Here is a 24,628-nt window from a genome sequence, read left to right as displayed (position 1 = left end):
CAGAAGGCGACCAGGCAATGTTACGGGAATATTGCGGGTCCGACGTGCAGTGTGAAAGGGGCTACAGTGGGTGTTTACAGTTGTTTCCGTGGTTACACCTGTAGTTGTAATAGAGTGCAACAGTCGGGTTCCGGAATGCCATTTATTTTCTCCATAGGGAAGTGCATTTTTTTATTTTATTTTTTTTTTAGCTAGAACTGACTCAGAAGTTGTTAATAGGTGATATATGCTTTTGAGCCATCAGTCTGCAGAATTTCAACTTATGTTTTAAATAATCATGGTAAACAGTGGAGATTTCTGGTAAAAACAAAACTACATTACCCATGATGCTTTACAGAAAATTCCAATCATAGAATCACAACGAGCAAATCTCGCCAAAAGATTGCAGACTATTTTATATTGTATATTAAAATATATTGTTTCTGATCAACAACTTCAAGTGGATAGTTATTTTTTTTTCATTTAATTTGATTATCTAATTCACAATGCTTCATGGGATTGTAGTCCTTTCCCTCACTAAAGCCATTAAGTACACACATCTTTGCCTTTTTCTCCGATTTTCAAATATTTAATTTTTTCAAATCAGAGTTTGTAATGTTGTAGCTGGATGGTTTGTTTCATGGCTTGCAATGTTTTAACAGACTTTTTTTAAATCCCTATGGGAAAATGAATGGAAAATTGCTTCCAGAACCAACGTTGTTGAAAAAGTGGATGACACTAATGCACTCTATAGAAGAACATTAATTTGAATTAAATTATTTCAAATTAGCAGAGTTGAAAATGCTTCTTAAAATTCCAATAATCCAATAAGTGAGAGAAGTTTATACATATAGTGCATCTAGAAAATCTTTAAATATGATTATTACGAATCTACAAAAATAAGTCACACTTTTCTTCCTTATTTTTTTTTTCCTGGTAATAATAGTAAGTGAAAGTTTCTATGAATTCACAGAGGCTTGTAAGATTATTTCTGTATAAATCCTCTATAGTGCGTTTGTTGTGACTTCACCGGTTTGGGCTGTGGATATTCAAGTCCTCGAGGAAGTTTTCCGTTCTTGATATCGGGTAAGATCCATAAAGTCCTCTGTGGGAAACATTATCCAGTGCATCTGAAGAGTTGTGCTTCCATTTAATGCTGTGGTTTCCGTGAAGAAGAGAAGACCGAAATGAAAAAAAGTTTGTGTCCTGTTTGTGTTTTAAACACATCTGATTTTCCAAACCTTTAGCAGGATAACAATAAAACAAAAACAAATCAAAAAAACTTTGCAAAGCAAGATTTGTAATTGATCCAGTTTCCTTGAGGGAAATAGTCTCATTATTCCTTTTTTTCCAGGAGAAAATTCCATTATTCTGTTAAATATACACATATATTTTTTTATATTAATACGAGCTGCAATATTTCCAAACCTAGTTCAGTACTTGCATCCATAAAGTACCAAAGGGTCAAAAACCAAAATCATTCTGATAGGATTTTCCTGAATCATCCTGATCGGAAAACAAAGCAAGTGAACAGATGCTCCCGTAGCGCTGAACTCCTGTACTGAAAATATGATGGGAAGCTGTGTATGTAATCCAGCGGTCACAGAAACCAGAGTTTCCAGCGCGCGTGTTTCTTGGCCTCCGCTTTGGACTTGCGTTTGGGCGTGGAGCCGATGGTCTCCTGAGGATACGTCAGAGGGGGAAACGGGGACTCCTCGGTGGGACACAGTCTCTTCATCAGAGGCTGGAGCTTATCTTCCTGCAGTTTAAAGTCCAGCTCCACGCTGTAGCACAGAGACACAAGAAATGCAGATTCACAACATTAATACATGCATACATGCATGCAGAGAGAGTGAGTCAGATGCCCTGAACGACACAGAGTACATGCTATCAGTCTTGAGATCAGTCCAAAAGTATCTTCACTGTTTGCATCTGTATTATGACAGTTCTGAGGCAATCAGAATATTTAATCAGTTAAATGCATGGTGTTGGACTTAGAGTTTTATCCACTGAGAATTTGTTGGATCACAAAAAGTAGATTTTGCATAAAAGAATTGAGGCAAAACTGAATGCAAGTCTGCTGAATCGGTGTCTAAATTGATACTTGGTTATTATTTAATATGAACTTTTTAATGAGATGCACAGATGGCTTGTGCACAGTAAACCAAGAATGTGTATTTACAAGTAATAGAAGACAATGTTTATTAGACTGATAAAGTCATACTGACTTAAAGATAGATAATTAAATAATACAAAATAAAAAAAAAATCTATAAAATACCTTCTCATTTCACCCCAATATCTAAGTGTAAATATGATAAATAATGCATTTCAGAAAAAAAACTAAGGCTAATTTAGACAACGAAGGTATTATTATTATTATTATTATTTTCCTTATTATTATTAGGACCACTATCATTCATTTTCAACAAAATCTCCTAAATCTAGCATAAATGTATATATTTCATAATGAAAATTAAACCTATTTTAGACCATAAAGGTGCTATTATTATTATTGTTATTGTAAATAATAGTAATAATAATTGTATTACTATTAGTCATTTTTATAAAAAAATAGTCTTAAATTTAGGCTTCATTCTCTTTACCCAAAATATATATTTTGTAATTTACTTTTGATTTTGGTGTGAAAAAAAAAAGAACGTTATGAGCCATATATATATATATATTTACCTCCATGCTTTGGGCTTTACTGCTGACAGCTCTTCTCAAGCATTTTTGTTTATAATCTTCATATTTTATGGGCTGAAGGAAGGTAGCGGTGACACCACTGAGTTTCCAGATGATCTAAAGCCTCTATTTTGTTGTACTTTCCTTCGAGGTAAAGCAGTGAATTAAGAGCTTCAGGTTCAACAGATGAGAAGCTTAATGATCTGTGATGCATTTTTATGCTTTTTAAGAGCATAATTTGTGGAGTTTATGTTGCTGACTGTGTGGAAGTGTTCGGTGTCTGCGGGTGTTGCATTATGGGATTTATCCTCTGGAGCCTCCGTCTTATGTGCCAGAGATAATCCAGTGTCCTCGACACATCTGATTCCCGAGATCAGTCACATTAAACTCCACCATAAGAGAGCAGAGATGGAGAGATGAAAGTGTTGGAGAGAGGGATTATTTCACTCCAGCTGACTGGACAAACTTCCGAGTGTTGTGTACTCACAGACCTGGACACTGGATTTGTTTAGTTGTAGTTCAGGATCAGCCATTTTCAAAGGCCTTGGAAAAATAGTTGTCAACTAATCTGAGTTTCCCAAAACTCCACAAGTTTGCTTGAGCTGATTGTGGCTGAGGGTTGGTATAATGCTGATATCTGTCTAACTTTTACACAAGATTTAATCATTTGCATTTGCATTATCCAGTGTTGGTAGATTTTAGAACTGAACAAGGGAGTATGAAAAATAACCGATCAATGCAGAATATATTTTATTATTTTTGATACCCCTCCCCCTCAATAAAAATAATAATATATCATAATTATATAATAATGTTATATGATAATTATACATGTTGAATAAGTAAATAATGTCTTATGGTTTGTGTAAATGGTTAAAATGGATGTTTTTCTTTGCTAGAACATAGTCTTCACATGTGTACTAAGGTTACATAATTACATGGAATATTTCATTAAAGCTTTTTCAAACAAGACAATTTTAAATAAAAAATAAATAAATAAAACAATTTAAACATCTAGTGGACATTCTTACGTTTTCAGTTCTCAGTAGTTGCTTGTAATGTCGTGAGAGTCAAAAGCAATATGTTTGTGAGTGGTAATGAAATGAAAGACTCTTATTCATCTCTTGCTGTCAGAGTGTTGAGATGAACGGATAGAGAGAGACTTCTGAACCCTGTCCAGTACAGCTCATAAATGTGACGCATCCGCAGTGCTGTTTATTTTGCAGACGACATCCAGAGTTCTGCCATTCATCATGAGAAAGGAAGTCTCTATTTGAATTGCATTGCTTTGCTGTTGATTTCACGCACTAGATTGTGTAAAACGTCTTTCAGAAAAGATAATTTCAAATGATAAATGCACTGAATAGCATATTGTAAGCCAGGCTGTATTTAAACCTGTGTTTGGTTTGAATTTGTTCAACAGGCTTGAGAGTGGAAGGTTATGTAAGGTGTGTGTGTGTGTGTGTGTGTTATTGAAGACTCAGCGTGTTTGTTCATTGTGTGTCTGGCCTTTGCATTTAAGCATACTGCAATGCAGCAATTAGCAGATTAATCACACGACACAGCTGTTAATTATGTCCTTATCAATATGACCATGTTCTCACTACAGACAGACACGCACAAATCACTCATTATCTCAAGAAGTCTCAAGAAGCTCTTTGAAAAATCTGCTTTGAGTTTCTCTGAGAGCAACTTAATAATTTGGTGGAAGTTTATTGCACTTTATAGTTCAGTTTTGCACGAGAGATGCTGTTGATGTCAAATAGTGTCAATCAGATTATTTTTTTTTCATTGTAATTGCCATCACAACAAATTTTTATTATTTATTAAATGCATTTGATTTTTTACGTGTTTTTGTGGATTTGATATGCAAAAATAATAATAATAATCTTAGAGCTGACACTCAGAATCGTATTGTGAAAGATCATTTCTAGATCTAAAGAAATAAACCCATTTTCGACTCTATAAAATAGGAGCAGTAATTTAGTTCTCTGAATTGACGTGCGGCTCTTTTTCTGCCGAGGCATGAGATACATTTCAATGCTCAGTATTTCTAGCTTTCAAATCACAAATCAATGTTTAATATTTCTCTCTGGATCAATACAGTCCTCTATAAAATAAACCAGAGCATCATTAGGAACGCAGTGAAGTGGCTGTCCGAAGAGCGTCGCAAGCACAGCTCTAGCCAAACATCTGTCAGGCCTAGATCTCTTTCTCTCTCTGCCGTCTCCTGATTGTCTCCTGCTCTCCACCCACAACTGTTGTCAGTCCTGACGCTTTTCTCTGTTTCTGAGCTGCTAATTAGAAACTGAAAGCGGTTGATAATCCCCGCTCATTGCCCCCGCGTGCAGCTCAGCGCTGTTTTCTTTCATCTGATATACGCTTTCCTTCCCTTCATCCCTGAGGATGAGGAGTGGTTTGATCTGGCTCTGCTCCTCCTGTTTAAGCTCATTACTGTCGGAGGTCTTCTGATCTCAGCGTTTACACAGGAAACACATCACTGTGTTGGTTAAGTGCTCGCAGTGACCCGATGTTTTTATGTGTGTGTGTGTGTCTGAGAGGTAATGAAATCAGAAAATACTGGAGAAACATCTCACCCACATCTCCAGCTCGTTGGTGTCAGTTTCCACCGTGTCTTGTCTGTTTTCATGTTGATGTCTGATTATTTAGAAAGTCTCAGAACTCTTTTTGTGTTCTTGACCCACTTTAAACTTTTGGTTGTCAAAAAAAAAAAAAAAAAAAAAAAAAACGAAAGATACGTAAGTGAAGTCTTAAATTTCTTCCACTTATCAACACTTTAAGATTTGAGTTTGAGTCTGAATCAGTCAATGCATCTGTTTCTTTCCTAACTAGCAACTTTTTTTAAAGAATCAAAAAATGCAGCAATTAATTTCCTTCTTTCAGTTTCATTGATGCTTCTGCAATGCATTTTCCTTTTTTTAGGTAAATATGGCTGTATATTGGTGTATGTGTGAATATTTTTTATATGTAATTAATTTTTTTACACTTTTTTTTTTTTTTTTTGGTAAGTCATTTCAATAATGGATTTTTTTTAAGGTATATATGACTGCATACTTGTAGGCATGCATTAATATATTTTTCATGTATATTTAATATTTAAATATGTTTTTAATCATTCATTTTTATATATGTTCCTGAAACATAACTTCTTTCGGTGACGATGTTTAGTGGTTTGAATGTTTGAGCTTGTTTGTGTTGAAACAGAGTCTTTCAGTCATCAAAAATAAGCAATGATTCATTTGTATTTTAATAGATACTTTTTGGTATGCATGAATTAATCAATAACTTGAATAACTTTAAAATAAACTTTTTCTTTATATGTATATTAAATATCATATATATATATTTTCTCAACTGTATTTATGTATTTGCTGCATTGCCCAGCCTTGTTGCCTCTTGTGTATTTCAGTATAATGTTTTCTTAGCTGTGAAAGTTTGTTAGTTTAATTAGTTGGCTTGTGTCTTGAGAGATTCGGAAGGATTTGTAAACGTGTTGCGTTTGTGTCTGTGTGCGACTCTGGCTTTAGAAAGCAAACGCGTCCGTGCCAGAGACAACAGACTGACACCCCAGTGAAAGTGTATGTGTCTCTCATTAGTAGCAGATGCCCTCTCATCACTCACACCAGCGCCGATCTGTGAGTCAACAGCGTTTGATGCCGACCGCTGGGGGATTCATGAATGCACCAAATGCTTTTCTGAGACGCTGTGCCGTCTGTCATGTTTCTCAGCGCTCATCCGACCGGATCCTGCAGGTCTGCCACGCGTCACTGACACTCGTTAGAATGGAGAGGAACATGCAAACACACGCAGAGATGAAGAGCCCAGGTCGAGGCCTTTCAGCTCGTATCTCAGCCTCATTAGCAGAGGGACGGCGAGCCCAGATAATCATCTGAATGAGAGAAAACGACTCGGAAGAGCTTTAATGAAACATTCATTATTCTTTTTCTCACTCTCTTTGTGTTGAGGTGCCATGCACTTATCACACACCTAAACATGCTCCTTTCATTTGTTGTTGCCACAAAGCAAGACCTGAAAATGAAGACGGTTTCTTTTCCGTTTTTAGCATCGGTTCCGTCACTTTCATCTCTAGTTGAGACTCACTCAAACTACAGTGTGTTTGTACTCAGAAAACACTGAGAAACCTTTGATACTGATAGTCTAGCTGCTAATCAGTGTTTGACAAAACAAATTTCACTATTCCTTGCACTTAGACCAGAAACTAATTTAATGCAAGTAGGCAGATGTTTGATCAATACACTGGAAGTTATAATTTTTTTTTAATAAACATATATTTTTTTATTATTTACTTGTTTACTTACTAAATGTATATTAATGACTTATTTTATTCATTCATTTTTACATAATAATAATTATTATTATTGTAAACTGTTTAATTAAACTTTTATTTATTTAATTTTTTTAAATGTGTATTCTAGACAAGTGGCGGTATTCGGTAATGCGATATATCACGGAATTATTCGGAATTTGGAATGTATTTTTAGAACGTTATTCTCATCAACTGGTCAAAATGCACAACACCTGTATGTTGAGAGAATGAAAGCACATTCACTCTCTGACAGCAGATGGCGCTAAACTGCAGAAAATGCAGCCTTTACCCTGGAAACCCCATAAATAAAGCAGCTGCTCTTTCTAAAACGATTTAAATAATTTTATATAGCCATTCAGATATGTGTATTCGCTATGATGTCCATCACAGTGCAAATACTTAAGTATTTAGACTCAATAGGCTATTTGTTTGCAAACTTTTCATTTTAATCTGGACTACAACATTCCCTAGATGATAATTGAAAGTGTTTTGATTCTTTATTGTAAATTCACACTTTACATTAGAGCTTCATTAGTTAACATTAGTTAATAAACTGTGAATGAAAAATTATTCTGACAATTCATTAATCTTAGGTATTAGGTATTATTTATTTGTTTGTTTATTTATTAATTTATGAAATGAAAAGGCAGGTACTTTTATTCTAAAGGATAGAACTACAGTTTTTCATCAGAATGCTTTATCAGCTGCCTAGCAACAGCCTAGAAACCAGTCAGCACATTTTATTCTAGCCTCATTGTGCTGCGTTTTGCACATTTATAACGTAAAGCTGTTTTAGATTTGAAAACCAACAAGATAGCAGAAATTAACAGGCAGTACTTATTTTTTTCGTGCACCACAGCTCCAGGTGAGGGTGTATAATAATAATAATAATGATAATAATAATAGTAATAATATTAATAAAAAAAAAAAAAAAAAAAAAAAAATATATATATATATATATATATATATATATATATATATATATATATATATATATATATATATATATATATATATATATATATATATATATAAACTGTTATAAATGAAAATCACAAAATATTATTATTGCAAATCCTGTTTTGCATTTTCTCTCTCTCTCTCTGTATGGTATTAATACAGCTGTCCATCATACTTTGCTTTGCTCTATCTACAGATTAATCCGCATTTCTCGAAAGAGCACACACACACACACACACACACTCTCACAATACACTCTCAATGCCCGCCAGATTCACCGTGGTATCACTGTAGTATCTATAGCAACCAGTGGCTCTGTATGAAGCCAGAGTTTGAGTGTTAGCATGGAGAACGTCATTAGTCCAGCAGAGAGAGAGAGAGAGAGAGAGAGAGAGAGAGATCTGCAGGTGTCTCTCCACTGAGTGCTTAAACATCTCTATAATGTGATCAGCTCCTCTCCCTTCAGCTCTGCTCCAATAGAATTACCACACCGCTGCCGCCATTTTTTGTGTGTGTGTGTGTGTGTGTGTGTGTGAACTTTAGAGATTGAAAGTGAAAGTGAAAAAAGTGAAAGTGACTTGTAGCCAAATATAGTGACCCATACTCTGAGTTTTTTATGTTCCTGCTGGTACTGACACTCGAACCTGCGACCTTCGGGTTAAAAGTCTTTCCATTAGGCTACGAATATAGAGTGGGATATCCGTATTGAATTTTATTATATTATTAATGAAGACACATTAAGTATTAAAGGAGTAATGGAATATAATTACAGTATTTTTATATGATTAAGATATGGTGTTTATGCATTTATACTAAATTTAAAATATTGTTTTTCAGATAAATACCAGATCATATAGTTACATTTTTACCTTAGTATTGAGGTGCTTTATGTGTGGTTTTACCCTTGGTTGTCTTGATCTAAATGTTTGCTACTATGGAAGACCAATGATTTTAAAAAAAGAATAAACAGAATAATTCTACTTCACCTTAGAAAAATGAGGTTGGTACAATTTTTACAGATGTTGCTGTTTTTGGTAATGAACAGAAATGTACAGCTGCATCATAACTCAAACTTTTTTTCAAATGTGCATTTCTATGTATTAATATTGGAGCCTGCACTGCAGACTGTGCTGAAGATACACATTAAAGTCAGGCAACGCGCGATTTGAAACCACATCACTCATAGAACATGCGGAAACAAAGTTTTTTTTTCTTTTTTCTGTCATGTTGGTGTTCTATCTTTCACCTGGACATTATAAGTTGCACTGATCAAATACAGCTGGATAAAAGAAAAACTTAATATGAGTGAAACAATATCTTAATGGTAAGAATCAATATTACTGTTGAATATTTTCATTGGTATTTTCATTGGAGTGTGAAAGCACTGACTATTAAACAGTTATCTGTCACCAAGTAGACTCTAGAGAGCCGTATCCCGTCTGGACGGTCACATTAGGGAACACAGTCTAGTTAGATGAACACGATGACATGGTCACAGGGAGAACAGAGACGTATTTTAGCTCAAAGCAGCTGGACTTCAGTAAATTGAATGCTGCTGAATCTCTTCCTTTTCATGAGTTTAACCATCACCCCAGGGAGGTAAAAAAAGAAAAGGAATAAATTAAAATTAACTGTGTGTATTTTTCATATGAATAACATAAAATGATGAATGTTCTGGGCTGAATAGAGATAATTTGCACCCCTCCGAAAAAATGTTTGCAGGTACAGTAGGACAATACGGATATTAACTAAACAAATTTACTGCTGAAATAATATATATACACACACACACACACACTATAATTTTCATTCATGTCAAATTATATATAACAAAAATGTTATTTCTTCCTTTAAACTCTGTAAATTTACTTTAGGTTTTATCTATTTTGGTGCTACTTTTTGTATTTTGTCATTGTATTATTTTGTTAAATATTTCTATTTAGATTTATTATTGTTATTTATTAGGTTTTTATTTATTATAAATAAAATAATTTTGTGTAAATATATTGTTGGTTTTTATATAGAATACTTTATCAAATAATATGTATTTCAAAGATTTGTTGTTCTTTATTTAAAAGAAGACACGTCAGTCTTTCTGTAGATATGTTTCTCACGTCTGTGTGTGAAGCATTCGCTCCGTATTTTATGGAGGAGTGAAAGCACACATCTGGAAAGGGGTGGAATGGGACACAATATATACAAAATGATTATTGTGACCCATTCCACACCTTTCCAGTTTTCATAATCGTTGGAAGCTGTAATTCAACTTAAACCTATTTATTTCTCAATAAACTGATTTAAATTATCTAACACGAATGAAGCTTCATATTTCAGCCTGTAAGCTCTGTGGATGCTGGTAACGTGCACAATATACGCCAAAATTACGGAAACCGACTTCACGGTGCTAATGCTGTCGATTGAGCTTTACTCGTATTGATTTGGGAACGTTCTTTAAAGAAGTCCGCCTTGGGAAGATCCTTCAGAGAGAATGAATGCCCATCAGAGGAGTAATGCGGAGTGATGGAGGGATAATGATGCAGGAAATGAGAGGTGGAGAGATGCAGAAGGTTAAACTGAGAAACTGAAGCCTGAAACACTGCTGTTGGATAGGTGAAGTGGCTTTGTGTCTGAAATACACCCTCATGAGCAACCGCACACTGTTTAAAACGCTTGCTGTGCATTAATCCGTTTCCTTGGAATCAAGATATTGCAAGAAACGTCAGTGTTCTTGTTGATTTGAAACGCTCTGCATAGGCTGCATCTCTGGACGCCACACAAATAGTGCACTGCATACGAGCCTCGCTTTACAGTGGATTATCATAGAGTTTGACATTAGATGATTGATGCGCCATTCTCTACTATACAAGCAGAAAAAGAAACGCATGAAACATAGTCAGGTTAATTAGATTTAACTTGTTTTTAGAATAATGCATATACAGTTTGATTGATTGATTGACATTTTTTGGTAAAGTGTCCACACAGTCGTGCCACATTTATTTTAGAATGTCAATGAAATGATAGTATTTATTCATTTTTAGTTCTATTTTTACATTTTTTTTTGTCCACTAATTAGTTTTTGTTTATTATATTTATATTATATTATTTTGTTTATATAGTTTTCTATTTAGCTTTAAATAATTATATTATTCAGTTGATATATTTTAGTTAGCTGCTAAGGCAACATTTTTAATTTTCAAGCTTTTCAAGTGCACATTTTGCATTAAATATTCTGTTTAAATTCATTAAAATTAAAAAAAAAAAAATGGTTAACAACATTGCCTTGTGCATCATTATTTTTTAGAAACAGGAAAAAAAATATTGCATTTTATTTTTGTTGTCAATTTTTTTTTTCGAATTCATAATTTTAGGTAACACCACTGCCTTGGTGCCAGTTTCTAAATTGAGTTAATTTCTGTTCACAACAAATCCTTTTTTGTGAATCATTTGGCTTCAGTTTGTTCAGAAGTGCTTCATGTTGCGTGCACACTTACTCGGACTGAAGAGCAGTGATCTGAGCTCATGAGATTTCTCCTCCCTAACATATTATGCTAAGTAGAACACTTTAGCTCCTTCAGACTGAACTCTATTAGCATGATTTATGTGGATGGGAATCCATTCTGGAGATCATCGTGTAAACAAAAAAAAACACATGCACACAAGAGAGACAGATAGCAGTGTTTGACGAGCAACTTTACATTTGAGACTGTTCAACTTTACACATCAAAATATAAGAATAATATCAAATGCATCAAAAACATAAATAGAAATAAGTGATACATTTAAATAACAATTATAAAAATATACGATTATAAAAGTAACAAAAAGTATGTTAATATGAATATACTGTAAATCTATAAAATATTAATATGATATTAATCAATGAACTAATTTAAATATTATTCTATACATTTTATAATGTAGTATTTCATGTTATTTTAATATGTATTAATGTGTGTGTAATTATATTAATTTATATTATATTAAAATATGAATTAAGTTAATGCATTATAATTAAATATAATTACATTAATTGTAATTTCACACACACACACATACAATTTCAATATTTAATATCAATATTTATTATACTTATCCAAAACTCAGCGGTTCACTGAGATGAACTGGACTGCTAGCTGAAGTAATGATCTGTCCAGCGTGGTTCTCCTGTCGAGTGTTTTCACTGGGGTGTGTGTTAAATCCTTCTGCTCAGTTTGATTGTGTGTATGTCATCAGCAGGGAGTCTCGTTCTGTCTACAGCACTGCTTAGCTGTCCTCTGAGACGCTTCTCACGTTCATTGTCTTATGCATGACGTCACAATGAAACCGCTCTTTTTTTTTTTTTTTTAGCTTTGCATGCATGTTAAATGGCCAATTCTCCCAAAAACAGAACAACAGGCATCATCTAAGTCGATCGTGTGACTCATGTGCTTTCAAGTTTTGTGAAACCTCGCATAACACAATTTTGCTCTCCACACAAGAAGCTCTCTTGGCGATTGCTACCTGTCAATTACCCAGAATCCCTCATGCACGTACTTCAGCTATCATTGCTCCTTTAGAGACAAAAACACAGCCTGACCTTCACACACTCAGACATACCTATCTGCTGTGTTTTCTTCGTCTCTACAGGTGACTCAGAAGCTTTGAACTGATTATTGTTGGTGTGTGAGTGAGTGTCAAGACTCCCGTTTGTTCAGGATCTTTAAGAACTAAACCTAGGCTATACTTTTAAGATCTGCAGGTGTGGAGTGTGAGTAAATAATGACCACATTTGATTATTCAGATGAACTTTTCCTATTCCACATCCAGATAATGTTGTGCCAGGTTCTGTGATGAGGGTGTCCCACTAAGGTCCTTTGTTGAATAGCCTACACCTTCCTGCCAGCAGGAGTATTTCCTCTCTTTATCTCGCTCATTACTCACACAATCTGTGATCAGGCTGCAGTTGTGCTTTATTAGCGCAGCATGCTTGTGTATCTCACTCGCTTGGGCTGGAAACAAAATACATCAACTAACCTGTAAATAATGCATGCGCTGTTCCGACACGTGTCGCAGTTGGCCGTGTCCTGTCCGGTCCGATAGGAGAGCCTGTGAGGAGATAAAGAGAGAGAGGACGAGTCATTACACAGGCGGTTTGGCCGCTCCGCCTCCCCGTTCACCCTGTCGGCCCTCATTATCAGCTCACGGTCAATACACGCGGCGGGAAAGATATGTTAGCATTCCTCACACCGGCGTTCTGCAGAGGACACGCGGGACACCGGCTGTGTTTGTGAGTGTAATCAGAAACCAGAGAACAGAACGGCCTTCAAATCCTGGTGTTTCTGCACGGCAACGCTGCAGAAATGTCAAATCGTGCTGCTTTTGACGCTGTTTTTGTCTGCTTACAGGAGCTAAAATGTGCTGATGGATGTTGCATATAGCTCTGCTTCTGTGCACCTAGGCATCTGCCTTTTAAGGTAGCATCCTGGTTGAAATAAAAACTGAACAAGAGACTGAATTTTACAATGAAATTCAAATAGTTCATGCAAGCCTTATTGATTGTTGATTTTTTTTTTTTTTTTTTTTTTTTGTGGCAAATGTAATGTCGAGACAACAGGTCTTTTTATTGAGCTTTCTTTGGGTTGGTAAGATTTAAAAAAATGTTTTTGCTAAATAATAAATTGATATATATATAATGCATTTTCTACTCTCTTAATTGCAATATTGATTGTAATTTACTTTATTTTTTCCTACAGTTTTACTCCATATATAGTATTATTTTCTTTCTTTTATTCTTTTTTTTTCATATATATATATATATATATATATATATATATATATATATATATATATATATATATATATATATATATATATATATATATACATTTTTCAAGTATTAGTATTATTATAATTATTGTTATTATTATTTATTATTATTTTCATTCAACATAGACTGTAAAAAAAACAAAAAACAAACAAAACAAAAAAACACTCTTTTACTGGTCATTTTCGGCCAAGATTTTTTCATTAATTTTATGGAAATTTCTGTTGAATTCCTTTATTTCAGGTGTCTCCTCTTGTCTTTTATCCCTGTGAAGAGTGCACAGGAACATAATTAGACATTGCCCAACCATAGAAGAATGCAGCTGTGTCCATTGTTCATGTATTCTGTGTTCACACGAGCCTCCGGCCAGCGGTGAACAAGGAATATGATCAGACAGGAGAGTTCATGTGTGAATTTAGACCAGTGGACACTAATTCCTTCCCAAAATCCACTGGGTTCGTCCAGACGGGCGTGATATCATTTCTGCTGATGTGATCAACCTCACCTAAAATAGACTGAGCTCAGGGGGAAAAGGGAAGTTCATTAACTAAACCAGAGCTTGATTTCAGAGGTTTCTCATTCGTCAGATCTTCTCGGTTGCTGTCCTCTAATTTTTGCCGTTCACTTTTATCACTCTTTTTTTTTTTTTTTTTAGCTGTAGAACTTTGCATGTAAATATTTGATTCAAGCTAATTCTGTAATGTGTAATGTTTGTTGAAGCGCAGAGCTGTGTTCCTGAATTACTTCATCACTGTTTTGTAAATCAGCAATCAGCTTCACGTCGGCGCTCTTAACAGCACGAAAAAACAAAACCGTTATTCAAATACTGAATAAATTATACATATACTAGAATGCATCTCATTATAGTCACTTAACTGTCAATCACTGGAGGTTTGCTCTGTTTCTAGTGACCGTTTGAGCCTTGTTTTTCAGCGCCAGCTCACTGATTTCAGCATCATGGTAAAATAATGTGTATTTTCTCTAAGAGTACTCTGAGTTTGCAGTGTAATTTAAAAATGATGACATGAAGTGATTGCATGCAAAAACACACGGGCAAATTTTAAATCTTAGGATGAATTGCCTTGTATTCCTCATTTAGATAAAAGCATCTGCAAAATAAATGCATGTTCTCCACTGCTGAAATATTAATTTGAAAGAACTGCTCAGCAAGCCTGCATTTATTTGATCAGAAATGCAGTAAAAACAATTAAAATGTTAAATAACTAATTTCTATTTGAATATATCGTACAGTATAATTTATTCATGTGATCAAAGCTGAATTTTCAGCTTCATTGCTTCAGTCACATGATCCTTCAGAAATCATTCGGATTATTATTAGTGTTGAAAACAGTTGTGCTGCTCAATATTTTCTTTTATAATAAATGTCTTTACTGTCTTTTGATCAGTTTAATGCTACCTTGCTGAAAACAAGAATGCATTTCATAAGACCGAGTGTTTCCTTAACATCTCATTCACTTACTAAATTGCTAGTTATTAATCTTTGTGATTTATGTCTCTGAAATGAGTAATTAGAGTTTTGCGTATTGAAGGTTTGTCAGACTTAAATGGTTTATGCATACAGCAAGAGTTTAAATCTTATTTACACCATATTTAATTGAAAATAAAAACTTTGAAGCTCTATAATGTCTGCAGTTTGGGGATCTTTGGCTCTGAAGCCGATCTCAGTGTACAGCAGTCAGTGTTTACATCGATTCCTAGTGTCTTGTATGTGTTTGTTTGGTAGCTTTGACGCTGTCCTGTTTACTCCCTCCAGCAGGATTATGCTATAGTCTCTAAGATGAATATTTCTAACATTAATAAATGCTAAAACAAATAGCATTAATCTCCTTTCGTCAACAAGTGTTCACTGCAAGTGTCCAAAAATTTGAGAAGCTTTACTTTCACTGTTGGCTGCCATTAGTAATTACTGCCTGTCGTCGTAATGATTGCTTTTCTGGCGACCCGTTGCCCCGTCCGACGGTCCTGCAAAGGAGGTCCAATGTCAGACTGATGGGAAACCAACGGAGTGATCAATAGCTCTGATGATCTGTCTGTCAATCTGAATCTCTCAATGCAGGAATATTAGGGGTTGAATAGAAGTTAAGCTGTATTGACAGCATCTCTGGCATCCTGTTGATTAGTACAGAAAATAGTTTCAATTCATATCACAGTTTTCTTAAACATACAAAATAGTTTTTTGGGCATAAAACAATGACTAGACTTCTGCTGAAAGAGCTAAATTATAAATAAGTTATAAGTGTTCCTGTTGCTCAATTGGTAGAGCATTCCCTTATCAAGTGCAAGGTTGGGGGTTCGATTCCCCGGGAACACTTGATAGGTAAAAATTGATAGCCTGAATGCACTGTAAGTTGCTTTGGATGAAAGCGTCTGCTAAATGCATACATTTAATTTTTATTTTGATTACAATTTCAAGTCAGAGATATATCGTTTGGTACATGTTGGTAGTTAAACCACTGTTTTGCTCATGGTTTTTAAAGGGTTACTCCACCCCAAAATATAAATTTTGTAATAAATTAAACAATAATAACGACTTTATTCAACAATTGGTCTCCACTGTGTCCCTCCGCATCACATTTTTGCACAATATGAGCTGAACGCAGGCAGCGTATGCTCTTCTATTTCAGCCACGCCACAAGTATGCACTGTTTTCTTTCAAATCAAAGAGTAAATAAATGTAGAAAACATATTCTTGTGGTACAGCTGAAACAGAATAGCGTTCACTGCATGTATTCAGCTCATATTCTCCATATTGCTCATGTGGCGCTACGCTGATGTGGAGAGAGACAGAGGAGACGAATTGTTGATTAAAGCCATTATTTTTGTTTTCATGTACAAACCATATTCTCATCGCTTCATAACGTAACGGTTGAACCACTGATGGCAGATGGACTATTCTGATGGTGTCTTTCATACTTCTCTGGACCTTGACAGTGTCATTTACTTGGCAGTCTATGGGACAGTCACAAGCTTTCCCGGCTTTCATCCAAAATATCTTAAATTCTTTTCTGAAGACAAACAAAGCTTTTACGGGTTTGGAACAACATAGGGGTAAAGGATTAATGACAACATTTTCATTTTGGGGTGGCGTTATCCCTTTGACCCTAAATAATCCCTTTTTTCAACACTTTTAGCGCTGGGCAAGGATACATTTTTAATTGCATGATTTTTCTGTTGTAATTTTTTTTTTTTTTTATGAGCAAAATTCAATAATTCAAAAGTAGTGTTTTGCGCAATTTAATTTTTTAAATACAGCTGTATGAACAAAAGTGCAATAACATTTGGTTTGCAAACACATTAAACAAGGTGCTTTTTGTATTGCCTTTACATACAGTTAAAAATGTTTTTTTTTTAAATCTCAACTTAAACATTAATGTAAAATTTAAATCTCCTTTTCATTAATCTCGTGGATTCTTCTTTGTGATGGTGCATGAGCGAGGTCTCCCATCCAGGTACTGACCAGGCTCAACCCTGCTTAGCTTCAGTGGGCAACCCAATGATTGTTCATTTTGTTTATTTATTTATTTTTTTTGGCTATACAGTAACACTTATTTTTAATAATCCATTGATATCTGAAATGTATGTTTTTGAAATATATAAAACACACAATTTCATTTGCAAAGAACTATTTAATTGTGACTGGACTGTGCAGCAAATGGTTCAGTGTGAGAACGGTCTGCTTGTCTGATACTCAGAGAGACTCTGACTCAGTGTTTTTGGTCCGTAACAACAGTCCAGAGCTCATTTTGGGCAGTCAACGGTGGTCTATCTGCATCTCAGCACCCCCTCTCCTGAGCTCTACACCGGCCTCCTTTAAAAGGTCAAACTGCGGGGCTCATCGTGTAAAAGAGCACACCAACAGCCATTTTGGCTCTAATGAGAGCATGTGATGTGCTGTTTGCTGATGCGTGGGGTTCGTCTGAGGCTAGTTCCCATGCCTAATGGGGACAGTGATGTATAGCACAGTTGCTGGGAGCCGGAGGTTGGACAGGAGGGCAGAAGGAAGGCAGAATAATGTCTGTCACAAGGCTCTGGCTGCCGGCGGTGATCAGGCCGAACCCTCCGGAGCAGCTGGCACTGCACGGGAGGTAATGTGTTGGAATGTAAAAAGGAAGCCAATTATGTTGTATCCCAATAGAGAGAGAGAAAGAAGACCTTTCGGACAGAAGTTGAATTCTCCCACGAAGGAGGGCTGCATATTATTTGTGCAGACTGCATCGATTATCATTTAAACAGATGCACAGAGAAACGGTAATTTTCAGAAGTAATTATTCTCAATAACAAATGTTGTAATGTCCAATTTTCAGTATGGATGAGTTCTGCCCTAATGTATTTATATTTTTTGTAGGACTCAAAAGTATAATTTTTTTTTTTTCACATTTTAAAAAAATAATGAGGGTTTATAGAAATGTCAACCAGCTGAGATTTTACTGCAAAATGGTAGATATTTCAAATGTTATGTAACGTAATTTTTAAACCAAATTTTTAAATAACAATAACTTTTAATAACAATACCATTTGTTTTACCTCATTATGTCTGAAAGTATTATTAATATTGCATATATTTACCACATTTATTTATTTTTTATTGAATGTTTTAATGTTTTTGATAATCTAGTGAGTTAAATATTATTGAATTGATTTGATTCCTGAAATTATCGATTTCAAATATATTATTGATTAAATATGCAGTATAAAATGTTTAATTTTGGATATCATTTGGATACCTTGACTTATACCTTCATAGCTATATATCTTTGAGGAAAAAACTTTCTCTCCTTTGATATTAACAATATAATATTTGATATTTTATTTAGAACTCCTGACCAAGGCCATGTCTAAAAGTATGTTCTATGTATTGAAAATGATAAAGAAATGATTAGGTTGGTTTGTTTCCACAAATCACTCCATGTTTGTTTTGATCATTATCTACTGCACACCACACTTTTTACTGTGATTAGCTACAGCACCACATGTTTTTGAGTCAAGCGCCTCTTTGTATACATCTTTGTCTGAAGCATGCTTTTGAACATATTGAAAAGTAACATCACGCCGGCGGTAATGTAGCAGATGTTATTATGAATACATTCACCTACGTCCTCCAGTCTTTTGTCATGCGAAAGACATTTCTGAGTGTGTGGAATGAGACTAATGTTGCGTATCCACACAAGCATTAACTCTTTCTGCGCTGAATACAGGAAAATGCACTTTCTCAAACCTGAGCTGGGGAATTGAAAACTCATTGTATTGCCTTGAGAACACGTTAAAATATTACTTGAAGTGTAATATCTGGAAAAGCAGTATTCATACGGAACCTCTGAGGCGTTCACTTGGGCAATGCTTGAAAATTCCCCCTCTGCAACCTAGGTTGAGTATCATTTGTTTTTGTGTCAAGGCTTTTATGTAAAGCGGACCATTAGATGTTTAGATGAGCACTTTATAATATCAGGCTAAAATTAATAATTCACTGCATAATGCATTTCTATTATGCAAAATATGTTGTTTTGATCAGTCAGCGGTTCTTTGTCCCATGGTTCTCAGAGTTTGAGCTTGAGCGGATCTCTAATCATCCTCGTGATGATGATGTCTAGTTTCCTGATCATCCTCTGGATCAGTTGTTTACTGTTCTTGCTGTGACCTTAATTGTGCTTTAAGTATATAATGCCGCGTTTCCAGTAGGAACTTTACCCAGGAACTAAGGACTTTGGCCTGGTACTTGGTGTGTTTCAACCGCAGGAGCCAGGAACTAAATAAAGTTCCGGGTAAAAAAAAAATGCCCATCAGAATGTCCCTGGTTGCAAGGTGGTACTTTTTCAAAGTTCCAGAACTTTTGGGGGCGGGGCTTTGGCGCTTAACATCCTGATTGGTTGAGTTCCTGCAGCATTGTTTGGGTTCAACCACCATCATTTCAGATCATTTTCAAAATATTACTGTTATTGTGTCATGAATAAAATATATATATATATATTGTAAATATACAGAGAGGAAAATTGCAGTAGTCAAGGTCAGCTGACTGAAGTTATCAAGTACGCTGCTGTTTGCAGAATTACCGGGTTTGCGTCGTCGCGGACATCACACTCCCAAGTCTGAACTACCGAGGATGCACGTCCAAAATCAGCTACTATTTTTTTATTGAGAAATGCACGCAGACCTACGTCACCGGTCTATTTGCCTAATCTTCCCGGTACTTTACACCGCGGTGGAAACACAGAAAGCAACAAGTCTGGGGGGAAAAAGTTCCTGGTACAAATGTTCTGGGTAATTTTGGTGGAAATGCAGCATAAGGAAGACATGTAGTCTTGCAGGTAATTAATGCCGTTTTTTAATCTCTATCATGGCAGGGTTCCAGTGCTTACATCCCAAAGTATCTTTAGGAAAATATTTGTGAATATGTGGGAGATTGGGTCTGTTTCCTGTGCAAACTCACAGTTTGGTTTTCCCTTAACCTTACTACCCATAAACATAACATTTAGTCTTGTGTTTTTCTAAATTGCATGCAAACCAACCTTATAAGGGTCTTACTAAATGTTGTACAGTTTTGTGTTTAAATGCTGAACTAATCAGTGTGTTATGCTAAATGCAGTGTTGGAATAGTTTAAAGTGAGAGTTTAGGCTGATTTCCATGATATCCTGCTGTGGGAATGAACTGGTTTATCACTGACAGTATATATTCAGCTGTTATGTATGTAAATATCCTGCATGTGTACAGTAAATTAGTCAGTGTCTGTTTAATCTAAATATACTGCGGAATCTTCTCCTCTGTGAGGTCTTTGTACATTTTATCTACATCGCCTTTATCTACACTCTTAAAAAAGGGTTGTCATTGCTTAATGTCTCTGCCTTGATTTGGAGTGGATTCAATTGTTAGATTAAATAGGTGCTCTTGAAAGTAGAAGGGCTTTTGGCATCATTAAATAAACAGTATTTAGAAGGCCTCCAGCAAATTTCCCAGGTTGAGTCCATGGAGATGAAAGTCAATATGAAAAAGCATGCTGCCCTGAAAGTCTGAAATTTTTCCAATTTTATTGATTAATTTGAATGCAATGTTTTCCCACAATTTTTTTTTTAATCGAGTAGTTACGATTTTGAATAGAAATATTACCAAGCGTTAGAATTAGACACTTTGAAAATGTGCCAGTGTTTACAGAAATAAGAAAACAATGATCCATCCGCATGTCAGTGCATGTGATTAACCTCTCACGTGGCGCTCTCACACAGAATGATGCTATCTGAGCAGTGGAATAGGAGAAAAATACAGGAAGATGGGAGTTGAACTTTTAACTTTAGGTTTTTTAGAATGCTATTTCATGTATGAGGAGCTGCAAGAGATGCGAGCACAGCAGTCAAACATGTCCATGTTTACTCAGATAATACAACAGCACAATCGAATAAATACATGTAAAGTACAAGTACTGTGTGTCTGAAATTTCATGTTTGCATCATGCTGACAGGCTGAAAGTTAGGCCTAATAATAGTCTACTGGTGTTTTACCTTCAGTGGTTTTGAATTTGAATTACCTTGACTTTAGATTTTTTTTTAAAGCAAAAAAAAATATAATAATAATAATAATAATATATATATATATATATATATATATATATATTACTGGGACTGATTCAATGTTTAGAAAACCATAGAGAAAACCAAAGTAATCACCTTTAGATCAACTTTCTGAAGTGTACATTAGTTTGTTGGTGATTTCAACACATTGTAGTTGGCATGAGTTGTAGATGTTTAGGGAAATACAGTTCTGCTTGGTGCAGTTCTGTTGGCACAAAAATCTATTCTTATTCTTTCGTGATTGCTGCCCTTAAAATCTTACTAACCAACCACAGATGCACTGATCCATCCTAATTAAACTAATTTATCTATAGACCCAAATGGTGATACTCAGACTGATGCCATGCTTTTGTTGTTGGAATAGTTTTTTGTATCCTATGCATAAATGCATAGAAACAACCAAGGTAATCTGTCTTTGACAACTTTCCAAACAGTGTGCGTTGTGATTCATTGGCGTTTTCAACACATTATAGTTGGCGTGCATTGGTGTGTGGATGTTTTGAGAAAACTTTGTGGAATTTCAATTATCTTGTCACAGAATTTTATATTTATGAAACCGAGTGCTCCCTTTCTTACTAACCAACCAAAAGTCTTTCTAACCAACCAAAGCTGAACTCATCTATCCAAATTAGGCGTACTATGGAGTTTGAGAACCAAACAATAGTTTAGACTGAAGTAATGTTTTCTTTGTTTAAATAGTTTATTTTATGCATTAACGCACAGAGACAACCAGATTAATCCATATTCAGGTCAGCTTTCCGAAAAAGTTACATTGTGGTTTGTTGGTGCATTCAACACATTGCAGTTGGCATGAGTTGTAAATGTCTGGGGAAATGCAATTCTACGTGGTGCAATTCTTTTGGCGCCAAATTTAGTCTTGCTAACCAAGCAAATATGCAACCATCCTAACTGCACCTGCTATTGCACTTTGAGAACCAAACAATGCACAAACAATAAATGTAAGACTTTGCTACACACCCCTAAAACGGCTCATTCAAACATGCACCCACGTGTCTACATCACAATGTGGAAATATTTGCGTAAGCGGCCAAAATGTTCACGCAGAGAAAGAAAGCTTCATCACTGTGACTGTCACGCCACTCTGTTCCCATTCTGGGCTTGAACTGATGGTAAAACTAAGGACTAAGGTCTTTACATTTATTTTGAAAGATGAAGCTCGCAAATATTGAAAAGGGCGTTACATTTCTAAAGAGCGCTTGCGTTGTTCGGCCAGTCACAATTCACTGGGCAAAAAATCAGAGCAGACTGCTTTTGTCATGAGTTTTGGAAATTATGTGTTTGAGAGAGGTGGGGGATAGAGGACCTACAATAATGTACATTATTTGAAAAATTATGTGTTTTTTTTATATTAAAGCAAGTCAACAACTGTCACACCAAATACACAAAATAATGATCTTAAAAAAAGCATCATATGAACCCTTTGAAGTCTTGCTAACCAAACAAAGTTGTACTCATCCATCCTAATTTGACCTAGTATAGCAGCAAACAATATGTGGGACTGAGGTCATGATTTCTGTCTTGGAATAGTTTCTTGAATGTCATGCATAAATACACAGAAACAAACAAAGTAATCAATTGTGGTTCAATTGCTTTTGTTGCAATTCTGCTTGATGCAGTTCTTTTGGTACATAATTTCATTGTACACATTGCATGCTGGTTAATGTACATCATCTTACCCTTCTCGATGAGCTTCTCCTTTTTCCAGCTCCTGAATGACACCCAGCAGCACTTTGATGGTTTCTTGGCTGGAGCTGATCATGTTTTCCATGGCTTGGAGCTGCGCTTTAACTTCCCCATCCTGATTGACAGGCACTATCTGCTTGCACACCTCATTATCAGTCTGTAGAGTTCCTGATCCTGTGCCGCCCCTGCATGGAGGCGCTGGCATGGGAACGGCTGTCGAAGAAGCTGGGGTCAACGGCACTGCCGCCTCCACGGCCCCCAGCGGTCGAGCAGACAGCGTGCCCACGTGACACTGGACCTGCGTAGTGCACCTGGTCCGTGGCAGTGTCTGTGACTGCAGGCCATTGAGCTGCAGAGTCTTCTTGCGTTTGGTCCGCTCGGATGGACTCTCCAGGCACTCCACCTGCGTGAGGGAGTTCCACGCGATGGGTCCTGTCACTTTGGAGGAGGAATCCTCTAGAATATTCCCACCGCTCTCCCCAGAGTTCAGCAAATGCAGCTTGCCTGAGCGATCAAGAGTTCCAGAGTCTCCCTGAAAGCCCTTACTGTGTTTACTTCTGACGCTACAGATCTGATAGTCCGAGTTGTCCGTACCTGCTGTTGACCCATCTGTCGGACAAGGGAGAACCAGAGCGTCCGAGCAAGGCCCGTCTGTTCTCTTCAGATAGTCCCTGGCTTGTGGATGCTGCTCTATGGTTGTGACGCACTTGCTGGTGTGCATTAATGCTTTTGTTTTCCTCAGATTTTGAGTGGGTACACACTCCCTACCTGCCTCGGTAGCTTTCGCCCTCTTCACATCAATTACAAACCCATCGTCCTGGTCCTTACAGCTCTCCACCACAGCGGCATGCTTGACCGTATGTCCTTTCTTCCTCTCAAATGGAAAAGTCTGGTAACGCTTCCTAAGGTCCGGTGATGTTTGCACTCCGGTGCTTTTGGTGACATTGGGGATTGATCTACGAGCTGGGACAGTCATGTACTTGCGGTACGCCACCTTGTAGATCGGCTTCCCCCCTCGGGCCGCAGCAGCCTGTTCATTCTGCGCCTCGCAGATGTCCTTGAAGCGCACCTGAAGGGCTTTGTTGCGCTTGCGCACCTGCCGGCTTTCATCCAATGATCCTTTGACCTCCAGGGCCATGGATGCTGCCGTTGCCTCCGAGTCTGACTCAGAGTTGGTGAGCGGGCATTTACCAGCGTCTTTGCTCACCATGGTTCCTGCGAAACACAACCGGTTGAGATTTTATTAGTGGGAAAAAAAGCTTGCTTTTAGCAACTGTATCTTCCATGTAATTGTGTTAGTAGATTAGATTTATGTGCTTAAATGATCTGACACAAATATGAAAATAATCAGTAATGGAACCAGAAAAGGGAACAGCTGCAACATCCTTCATCCTCTGACTCTATGAACGTTTCATATAGCAAATTAGTCTCCTTTCATCCACTAACCTGCTCGGCTTGTTTGCGGCGAAATGTATGGAGCAATCTCATGAGTGTTGTCTTAGCCCATGACTTGCTTGTCTTTAACAGTTAATTGCATTTCTTGATCTTGTGTGCTCCTGTAGTGACGGC

General features: G+C 36.2%; 2 protein-coding genes across 2 annotated transcripts in view; one reads left to right on the top strand and one right to left on the bottom strand.

The window, feature by feature from the left end:
* LOC113081086 (dedicator of cytokinesis protein 1-like) overlaps nucleotides 1-24,628 on the top strand; it is a 160,777-nt gene that overhangs the window by 84,955 nt on the left and 51,194 nt on the right. The window lies entirely within an intron of this gene.
* LOC113081085 (protein FAM196A-like) lies at nucleotides 1,541-24,269 on the bottom strand. The gene is made up of 3 exons (XM_026253133.1): nucleotides 23,053-24,269; nucleotides 12,988-13,059; nucleotides 1,541-1,763 (listed from the first exon to the last, which is right to left on the bottom strand). The coding sequence occupies exons 1-3, from the start codon at nucleotides 24,267-24,269 to the stop codon at nucleotides 1,580-1,582; spliced, it is 1,473 nt and encodes a 490-aa protein (XP_026108918.1). The 3' UTR covers nucleotides 1,541-1,579.

This window comes from Carassius auratus, unplaced genomic scaffold (assembly GCF_003368295.1).
Source record: "Carassius auratus strain Wakin unplaced genomic scaffold, ASM336829v1 scaf_tig00033088, whole genome shotgun sequence".
NCBI classification, from domain to species: Eukaryota; Metazoa; Chordata; class Actinopteri; order Cypriniformes; family Cyprinidae; genus Carassius; species Carassius auratus.
This window is presented reverse-complemented; position numbering and strand designations above follow the sequence as displayed.